The 11,066-nt window shown below is 44.6% G+C and overlaps 1 protein-coding gene across 1 annotated transcript; it reads right to left on the bottom strand.

Annotated features, from left to right (window-relative positions):
• Positions 1-6,022: 6,022 nt before the first annotated feature.
• LOC306988180 (uncharacterized protein) lies at positions 6,023-9,061 on the bottom strand. Its single transcript, XM_079592988.1, has 3 exons — positions 7,667-9,061; positions 7,262-7,612; positions 6,023-6,820 (listed from the first exon to the last, which is right to left on the bottom strand). Exons 1-3 carry the CDS (start codon positions 8,852-8,854, stop codon positions 6,395-6,397), a joined length of 1,965 nt encoding a protein of 654 aa, XP_079449114.1. The 5' UTR covers positions 8,855-9,061; the 3' UTR covers positions 6,023-6,394.
• Between the last annotated feature and the right edge of the window lie 2,005 nt (positions 9,062-11,066).

An 11,066-nucleotide genomic window follows, 5' to 3' on the forward strand; every position in this document is an offset into this window, starting at 1 on the left:
GTGGATGAGGCCTAAGCTATTGAAAGACATGATTCCAAAGGTCATAGATCCTCTTCTTAATATAATTAATTTATCTTTGTCATTAGGATACGTACCAAAAACTTTTAAGCTGGCTATGATTAAACCGCCGTAAAAACATTTTTGTAAATTACAGGCCGATCTTGAATCTACATTTTATGTCAAAGATAAAAGACAGTTTCCTCAAAACTATGTTCCTTTTTAGAAAGAAATGGTATCTGCAAAGATTTTCAGTCAGGATTTAGACCATACCATAGTACTGAGACAACTATCATAAGAGTCACAAATGATTTGCTCTTATCATCCGATCGTGGTTGTATCTCTCTATTAGTGTTACTCGTTCTTAGTGCTGCATTTGATACTATTGACCACAACAATCTTTTAAATAGACTCGAAAATTATGTTGGCATTAGTGGAATTGCATTAGCATGGTTTAAATCATACTTATCTGACCGTTATCAGTTTGTAGCAGTAAATTAAGAGATGACATCGATCAAAAGTTCAGTATGGCGTACCACAAGGCTCAGTGCTAGGACCTTTGCTGCTCACTCTGTACATGCTACCCTTAGGAGATATCATTAGGAATCATGGCATTAGTTTTCACTGTTATGCTCTATATTTCTTCATGCCCTGACAAAACTTATCAATTAACAAAATTAACTGAATGCATAGCTGATATAAAAAACTGAAAGACTAGTAATTTCCTACTACTTAATTCTGAAAAAACAGAGATTCTAATTATTGGACAAAAAACTTCCTCACATAATATCCTAAAATACTGTCTAACATTTGATGGCTGCTCTGTCAAGTCTTCGTCGTCGGTTAGGAATGGGTGTGCTCTTTGATACTAATCTTTCATTTGAAAGTCTAGTATCTGTAAAACCGCATTTTTCCATCTTAAAAACATATCTAAATTACATCATATGCTCTCAATGACAAATGCGGAACAATTAGTTAATGCGTTCATGACATCAAGGCTAGATTATTGTAATGCTATTATGGGTGGTTGCCCTGCACGCTTAATAAACAAACTACAGCTGGTCCAAAACGGCTAGAGTTCTTACCAGAACCAGGAAGTATGACCATACCAGCCCGATTCTGTCAACACTGCATTGGCTCCCTATTAAACATTGTATACATTTTAAAATATTGTTGATTACTTACAAAGCACTAAATGGGTCCCCAGTACTTGAGCGAGTTCTTAACGCATTATAGTCCTTCACGTCTATTTGCAATATCAAAATTCCGGCCAGTTGATAATAGGCCTACCTAGAATATCAAAATCGACTGCTGGCGGTAGATCCTTTTTCTATTTAGCTCCAAAACTTTGGAACAGTCTTCCTAACATTGTCCGGCAAGCAGACACACTCTGTCAGGTCAAATTCAATTCAATTCAATTCAAGTTTATTTGTATAGCGCTTTTCACAATACACATTGTTTCAAAGCAGCTTTACAGAAAATGCATTTCAAAAATATACACACAAAATACAGTTAGTTAATCATGAAATTTAGGGCATAACATATCGCCGGCGTTGGGTCGTCTCTTCACAGGCGTCGAGTCGTCTCATCACAGGCGTTGGGGCATCTGAAGTCTCCATGATCTAGACTAAAAACACATCTCTTAGACCTAGCATACATATAACACATTATTGACTTCTATAATTCAATGTTAGGCTGCATAGATTAGGTCAGCCGGAACCGAGAACACTTCCCATAAATCCTGATGTACTTGTTGTGACATCATAAGAAGGATGGCGTCTACGCTAATATTAGTCTCTCTGTTTATCTCAAGGTTTATTTTGTACAAACAATATCTGACACAAACATCTCTCTTCATAATGAATGTTAATAGTTAGCCTATAGGCTACATGTTGTGTAGTCTACATGGAAAAAGTGGACACAAGGCCTGCAGCCACATTAAGCCATACTACACAATGTTCATTACAGTATCATGATTGCCTTAAATTATTCCATATTTTAATTAATTGGTTCAAAACAATAATAACACTAGATAAAGACTCCCTTTCTTTTTGCATATACTGTACGTAAATTACAGTAGTTCCCCTTTTGTCCACTAGATGGCAAGAGATTCCAAGCTAAAAGCATTACCACGGATAACCTCAAAGCCCAACATGTGGACACACTGAAGGGTCAAAGGGTTGCAGGAGTGCTTCCCCTCTGTTCTGTTTATGCTGGCTTGGCTTTCATCATAGCTAGATGAGACATTTCTCTTATATTGAATGAAGCATACAAGGTTACAATATGGAGGGGTTTTTTTACGGCCATTAAAATAAACCCAAAACTGATGACAGAATCGATGGAAGAGGTCAGTTCTAAACAATTACAGATGAAAGTTTTTGGAATCATAACCATATTGCTTTACATATTATGACAGTTGGTTCAGGACGTCTTTTAAGTCCAGCCATTCATGCACTGTTGCTTTCAAGTTTTCTCTTCTGTGCTCACTGCAGGTGCGCCGTGCGGTTACGTAAGTCTGTTTTTCTGAGGGGATTTGCTGTCTCTGGTGAAAAGCGAGGCACTGAAGTGAGGGGGGCAAGGGCTACGCCTTTTCTTTTGTTCTTTTACCTGTTTCTGAGTATCTTATTGCCTTGTATTATCCAAGATACTTGTAAAATCCATTCAGGGAAAGAGAAATAACAGCAGATCATCTGAAATGAACCACTGAAAGTAATTGAAATGAGAAGAAAAATGGGAACTCAGTATGTCAAAATTATACAGTATGTCAAAAGTTACTAGTCGTTCATGTGTTACAACATGAAATCATTTGGACGTTCAAATGTAAATTGCTTTAAATATAGTGAACACGTTTTATGGATATGCTGAATACCTTTGTGATTTGAAACATACACTATTTTGGTGGCAAATAATAATTGTCCAGGTTGCTTTTAATCTTTTTAGCTTTGAACTGATATTTCCTCAGCTTTTACAAAAAAAATAGTCTCTCAGAGGACTTTGGGTCATAGAATTTATTTAGCCTACTTTTTCAAAGAATTGAGTTTGATGAATGGCTTTTCTTAATCGAATGACAACCATCCCAACTGTTAGGAACTACAAAGAGTTTGTGGAAATCGGATAGTGCTCATAAATTCAATGAAAGTATGCCTATAATAGACTTTTATGACCCTCTATGATTGTCTTGAAATGAGAGATTCAGCCCAACTAATCTGTAAACTGATGTTTTGTACAGTCTGGTTTAGTTTCATCCCACGTAGCCTGTTTGACTTCAATGAACTCAATGAATGTCTTTTGTTTATTTACTGTGTGCACTTCAAACGTCACGTTTACCATGACGTTTTTCATTTGATTGGAGAGCTATGATGTGAAATACCATTCATGACACTATATCCTTTATAATGGTACATACAGAATATGTGTGTGTACAGTATGTGTGAGAGAGTTCCTCTGCAAGATGTTCCCTTTCATTTGTTGTGGAAATTAGTGTCTGTATGAGGGTGTGTGCGTGTTTGTGCCGATGTGTGTTTTAGGGTGCGTACAATGGGTCATGGTTATAATAGCTATAGCAGAATTTGAGAGCAGCCACTTTTGTCAGCTCAGTATTTTAGAAAGAAGAGAAATTGAAAATCAAAGAATTGGCCTATATTTAGGAACATTACAAGCCTGAGGCACTGCAACCTGATTCAGTGCTGTTAGGCAGACCCTGTTCCTTCCCTCCATGACAGATTCATCGTCTTCAATGAATGGATGTGATCCAAGACCTCCTGTGCAACATGAGAGTCAATGTCAGAGCAGGTGGAGACCTTGAACAATTCTCTTTTTATGTGTACGGAGGAGGCAGTGTTTGATTAGGCACAGATCAGGATGTGTTCTACAGATTCATGTATAAATGTACAGAAGCACAAGAGGTCAATGACCCCCAGGGTTATCTTTTTTATTCAAAACTTGAATCTTGATTAAATATTCACCACATCATATGATTAGTATTATTATATTAATACAACAATATATGGATACATTTGCATTTTTCTTATATCTTATTGCTCCTTGCTGGATGGATGGATGGATGGATGGATGGATGGATGGATGGATGGATGGATGGATGGATGGATGGATGGATGGATGGATGGATGGATGGATGGATGGATGGATGGATGGATGGATAGACTGAAGGTTGATCAGAGCTACTCAAAGTGAGGTCACTGACACACTAGACACATGTCTTTCCTTGTTTTTTACATTCTTGCTGGGTGGACAGACTGGATTTCAGGGCACTTCCTTGACCCAGAGCTGGCTCACAGCTAATTGAGGAAGGTGCACTGGATGAATGAATTCCCGACTTCCTCTTCCCCACTGCCAGGTGGTGCAGGCAGAAATACCACAAACATTGCCATTTGACTGTTGATCTGGACAAAGCAGGTGGTCAGTAAAATATGAGGTCATGACAAGACAGTGTGTCATCAGGAGTGGTTGGCATAGGTGAGAACGACACAATTTGTAAGTCCCTTTGAACTGAAAGCTGGCGGCTTTAATCATGGGCTCTTCAGGAAAGTCTCTGTCGCCATAGAGTGGTAATGAAATGGAACTTGTTTACACAGTTTCCATGGAACTACCCACTGGATTTATTGGATTCATACTTTTTCCCTTAAATCAGGGAATTTGGTTTATTTAACCTATTCTGTGGGTTTTTTTCAAGGTTCCTATTCCCTTTCGCAAAGCAATGTCCGTCTGTGTTATAATAAAAGACATGTTTGAAATATGTTTCATAAAAGATTGCTCTGACCTTCACATTACATCTGTTTTCAAAGTCTATTTAGTTGCAAATGACCTGCAAATGATAAATAAAGGAGTGGATTGCAGAACTTTCAATAACCTTTAAAATGTTTTCTTCAGTTCGCTTTAATCCATTGCAAACCTGGTTTTACTTGGATATGAAGCTGAGGCTGGTAGAAATATACCATGCGCTGGATGATCTGAAATGGTCATGAACTTTTTCTTTGATGAACCTGCACTCAGACTTGAATTAAACAATTTCTAAATAGAGTCTGTAAAACAGATGGAAAGCATAGGGAAGGGGGGAGGGGACACGGTTTTGCGTTAGGGAAAGTCTTATTACCTGCGTCATGGGTTTTCACTCACAGAGAAAGGCTGTCTGAAAGTAAGCATTTGAGCTCCACCATCTCCCAGGCTTCCAGTTGGGAGTAATGTTCATATTGAATAACACAATGTTGTGTGGTTGAATGGTTCAGCTCTTCGTTTCTAGAATCTTCTCCACTCAACCATCCCAGTGTCAGTCCCTTGTCAGTCCATTACCAAATCACTCATTGGTGTGAGAAAATAACAATCTGGTCTCTCGCTGCCTTTTCATTGCAAAGTTGTTCAAAGCAGAGGAACAACTGGCTTTCGCTTACATCAAGGACGTTTCTGTCTGCGTCACGGGGGTTGGTGTTTCCATTACCTTATACTCAGAACACCAGAGGAGCCACACTACCTCATGAGCCAGACCTTTGATTGATGTGCCTCAGCCTATAGTGGTGTGGATTTGTGGTTTGCAATATATAATATTTTGTTATGAAGTTGGACTCAGTTGTGAGTTGTGACCTCAGAATTTGACCTGACTGACACTTTAAAAAAGCTGTCTGTTTAAATTCAGGTCCAATTTTGCTGTAACTTTAAGACTTCTGTGATTTGACATGGTTTGCGGTGATCATATTTTCCCATTTAAAATGAGTAACAGCATTTAAAAACCAAGAAAGAACAGCTTTCACAAACATATTCCATACTTTCCTTAGTGAACAAATTACTTGCTATTAGCCACCCCAATTAAGCTATTTTTCACTCATGTCCATATATTTAGGAGACACGAAAACTGTATATATATCACTGAATATATAGCTTATTCAAAAACACTTCTCTCTCCAATATAATTTTCCGGAAATGTGAAGGCTCAGTTTTGTCTTAATTTGCCATATAAAATTAGCTTGATGCGATTTGGTAGTGTCACGGAATACACACAGGAGAGAGAGATCCAATAGCAGTATTTATTAAGGGTAATCCGTACTCACATCAGTCCAGGCAAAGGTCATACATCCAACAAGGCAGTCCAAGAAAACAAGAAACAGACACAAACTGGCAGACAACGAAGTGTGGTGACATAAAACAAGGACTCCGTGACATGAACTGAGACAGACAGGGTACTTATACACAGACACTAACAAGGAACAGCTGGGAACAATGAAGACAGGGAACAGCTGTGTGAAATTAACATTGATGGGTAACAGACAAAGGATTATGGGAAATGTAGTATAATGTGGATGACACTGTGGGAAAGAGGACCTCTAGTGGACACCAGGAATACCCAAACCAGACACTGTGACATAATCCCCCCTCTACGGAGCGGCTACCAGACGCTCCAAGACTCACAAAAAAACAAACAAAACAAAGAGTCCAGGCGGGAGGTGGAATGGTGGAGGATCAGGAGGAGGAATGGAGGGCCAGGACCATGAAGGGGAACAGGAACAGGGGATGACGACTTAACCGGCGGCCGGGGCGAAGCAGACCGTCCATCGGGTGGCCAGGGCGGAGACGACAGTCCATCTGGCGGCCAGGGCGGAGACGACCAGGGCGAAGACGACCACTCGGGCGGCCACGGCGGAGACCTTCTCTCAGGTGGCCAGGGCGGATCCGGCTGTGCAGGCGGCCGGGACGGGGCGTGTTCTTCGGGCGGCCATGGCGAAGACGACCACTCGGGCGACCACGGCACAGGAACAACAACCGGCTCAGGAACAGCAGCAGACACCGGCTCAGGAACAGCAGCAGACACCGGCTCAGGAACAGCAGCAGACACCGGCTCAGGAACAGCAGCAGACACCGGCTCAGGAACAGCAGCAGACACCGGCTCAGGAACAGCAGCAGACACCGGCTCCGGCACAGCAGCAGACACCGGCTCCGGCACAGCAGCAGACACCGGCTCCGGCTCAGGAACAGCAGCAGACACCTGCTCCGGCTCAGGAACAGCAGCAGACACCGGCTCCGGCTCAGGAACAGCAGCAGACACCGGCTCCGGCTCAGGAACAGCAGCAGACACCGGCTCCGGCTCAGGAACAGCAGCAGACACCGGCTCCGGCTCAGGAACAGCAGCAGACACCGGCTCCGGCTCAGGAACAGCAGCAGACACCGGCTCCGGCTCAGGAACAGCAGCAGACACCGGCTCCGGCTCAGGAACAGCAGCAGACACCGGCTCCGGCTCAGGAACAGCAGCAGACACCGGCTCCGGCTCAGGAACAGCAGCAGACACCGGCTCCGGCTCAGGAACAGCAGCAGACACCGGCTCCGGCTCAGGAACAGCAGCAGACACCGGCTCCGGCTCAGGAACAGCAGCAGACACCGGCTCCGGCTCAGGAACAGCAGCAGACACCGGCTCCGGCTCAGGAACAGCAGCAGACACCGGCTCCGGCTCAGGAACAGCAGCAGACACCGGCTCAGGAACAGCAGCAGACACCGGCTCAGGAACAGCAGCAGACACCGGCTCCGGCTCAGGAACAGCAGCAGACACCGGCTCCGGCTCAGGAACAGCAGCAGACACCGGCTCCGGCTCAGGAACAGCAGCAGACACCGGCTCCGGCTCAGGAACAGCAGACGACACCGGCTCCGGCTCAGGAACAGCAGACACCGGCTCAGGAACTGCAACAGACACCACCGGCTCAGGAACTGCAACTGACACCACCGGCTCAGGAACTGCAACTGCAACAGACATAACCGGCTCAGGAACTGCAACAGACACCACCGGCTCAGGAACTGCAACAGACACCACCGGCTCAGGAACTGCAACAGACACCACCGGCTCAGGAACAGACACCGGATTGGCAGGCGTGACGTGAAGCTCCTCTGGATCGGCAGACCTGCTGTGTCTCCTCCAAGCACGCAGTACTGCTACTGCATAAAAAAGGAAGACAGCCTTCTTTGCCATGGCAGGACTGATGGGAACAGCCTCCAGCACAGGAACCGTCTCTGCATCGGCAGACGTGACGTGGACAGTCTCTGGATCGGCAGAAGTGAGGACGTGGACAGTCTCTGGATCGGCAGACGTGACGTGGACGGTCTCTGGATCAGCAGACATCCTGTGCCTCCTCCACGCATGCAGTACCACCACTGCATAAAGGAGGAAGACCGCTCTCTTGGCCATGGCAGGACTGATGGTGGTCTGCTCCAAGACGATCTCAGGGATGACGGTGGCCTGCTCGGAGGGGACGGCCTCCGGGACGACAGCGGGCTGCTTGGAGGGGACGGCCTCCGGGACGACAGCGGGCTGCTCGGAGGGGACGGCCTCCGGGACGACAGCGGGCTGCTCGGAGGGGACGGCCTCCGGGACGACAGCGGGCTGCTCGGAGGGGACGGCCTCCGGGACGACAGCGGGCTGCTCGGAGGGGACGGCCTCCGGGACGACAGCGGGCTGCTCGGAGGGGACGGCCTCCGGGACGACAGCGGGCTGCTCGGAGGGGATGGCCTCCGGGACGACAGCGGGCTGCTCGGAGGGGACGGCCTCCGGGACGACAGCGGGCTGCTCGGAGACGACCTCCGAGTTCTTAGGGAGACTGGAGGACTTCCTCCTCCTCCGCCTTTTCTGACAGTGAAGTGCCGGTTCTGGACTGGACGGAAACTGCGGCGAACAGATCTCTGGACTGGAATTCACCAGCCCATGGTCAAAGAAGGGCCAGAGTGAGGAATGGTGTCGAGATTCCTCTCGACCACCTCCTCCATTGCGGCCTCCACGGGTCCCCCGAAATCTGACCAATCTGGTCCCCTCAAAAAATTGTCTCTTCTCCCGCTCGGTGGCTGGGGAAGAGATATTTAAAAACATACCGCTGGATCTATGTTTGTGACGGAGTCCTTCTGTCACGGAATACACACAGGAGAGAGAGATCCAATAGCAGTATTTATTAAGGGTAATCCGTACTCACATCAGTCCAGGCAAAGGTCATACATCCAACAAGGCAGTCCAAGAAAACAAGAAACAGACACAAACTGGCAGACAACGAAGTGTGGTGACATAAAACAAGGACTCCGTGACATGAACTGAGACAGACAGGGTACTTATACACAGACACTAACAAGGAACAGCTGGGAACAATGAAGACAGGGAACAGCTGTGTGAAATTAACATTGATGGGTAACAGACAAAGGATTATGGGAAATGTAGTATAATGTGGATGACACTGTGGGAAAGAGGACCTCTAGTGGACACCAGGAATACCCAAACCAGACACTGTGACAGGTAGTCATTGCAATAAACTGTGCCCTGAAGGTACAGTTCATTACCAACAGAAGCTCACGAGCAGAACTGTGCTTTCCCTGAGCTTGGCTCATTCCCTCACCCACAGTGGAGAACATGAGGTTGTTTCCATATCAGATTTCTGTAACCGAACCTCGCAAATAACACACTGTTGTTATATGTTAAGTATCAACAAGACAGCAGTGTTTCCCAAACACTTGAGCCCCTGTCGAGGCCTCCGTGAAGAAAAAGAGGGGGTTCGTTTAACAACTGCGTAAAGGACTTCCCCCAATGTTTACAGGTGCTATTAGTTGCACATGTGAACAGCCGTGACTCAGTGGGCGGGAATGTTTCTTTTTCACATTTTATTGAGTATGAAAAAGCAAGTGAAAAGGTTAGAAATTATGAATCAGTTGCTTTTGGAAGAATCTCTAGAAATTTGTTTTGGGGTGTCAAATATGAAAGATATGAATTTCTATATTTTCAAGACACTCAGCTGAGAGAGAGAGAGTAGTGGTCTCCAGTCTTCAGTAATTGACACGAATGTCAAACAATTATAAAAATGCACTTTATCTACCAGGATCCTCATTTCAACAAGGCATGATGCTACTTATGCCTTCACATAATTCGCTGTATGTACTGTACTACATGTGAGATAGCCTACTGCTTACCAGAATGCTAGAAACCCCCACACCAGCTTAACAGTAAACTCTCCGTCTATATCTAAGTTTCTGGAAGCCCATTTTTACCACAAAAATCATGCTTTGGACATTTTTTATTGTGATATAAAAGTCATAATTATGACATGAAAAATTGACATTAAAGTAAAAATGATGCATAGAAATAAGGTTTAAAAGTTTAAACTGATTAAAAAAGTAATCACAATGACCAGTGCTCGAAGTGGCCTGGTACGGCACTTCCACGGTACGGTGGCTTTTTAAAAAAAAGTGTAACAAGTTTTGTTATTCAGGCAAGAAGAAGGGAAGTCCTGCTTGCCACATTAGGATTTAAGTGAATAGTTTGAAAGCTATACTGACTTATTTTCAGATGATTAACTGATTTGTTTATGGCAGGAATTGTCAATACGTTTTATGAAGCCCATCTTTCCAGACAAATTGATTTCCTTATTTTTTTCCCTCCAGTCAAAACTGAAATATACATGTTTAGTATGTTTATTACGCATTGAAGCGTACTGAAAATCAGAAAATCAACCGAAGTATACACTGCATACACATTCTCTTCTCTCTTCTGTATATTCATACAGAAGAGAGAAGTTTGATCGTTCCGGTTACTACCATCCTTTTGTTATTCGTCATAGAGCCTCTAATGTACTGTTTGTTTATAAGGGAGTAAACAATGGTGTGATCTAAATGCCATAACGCTGATACGAAATTGAATTGCTGCCTACTTGTTCTGCCAAAAAACAACGGCCCAGAGAGCCTTCTCTCCATCCGGCAGTGGGTAAAAACATATTTTTTTTTGTAATTGACACCACATGTGCTTGTGTATGGGGGGGGTGGTCTGTTACTCACAGTCAGTACCGATGCACAAGCCATCCGTCAGCTAATATCATAGTACTGATGTAAGGGCCCTCTCCCCCAAACCCCCTGCAATCCTCCTTACCCACACCAGGCTAGGGGAGGGTGACTGTATCTGCATTCTCTGGCCCAATGTACCCTGTGCAGATGCAGGTTGGGAGGTAGCTGGGGGCATGGTGGCTGCTGGCCAGAACTGGGAGGTCTGGAGTTGGGGAGACTAAATGAAAAAGACTTTGTCAGGCCTTTGATAAGTTAAACCTAAA

Source organism: Phoxinus phoxinus (genome assembly GCF_949152265.1).
Source record: "Phoxinus phoxinus genome assembly, chromosome: 2".
NCBI classification, from domain to species: Eukaryota; Metazoa; Chordata; class Actinopteri; order Cypriniformes; family Leuciscidae; genus Phoxinus; species Phoxinus phoxinus.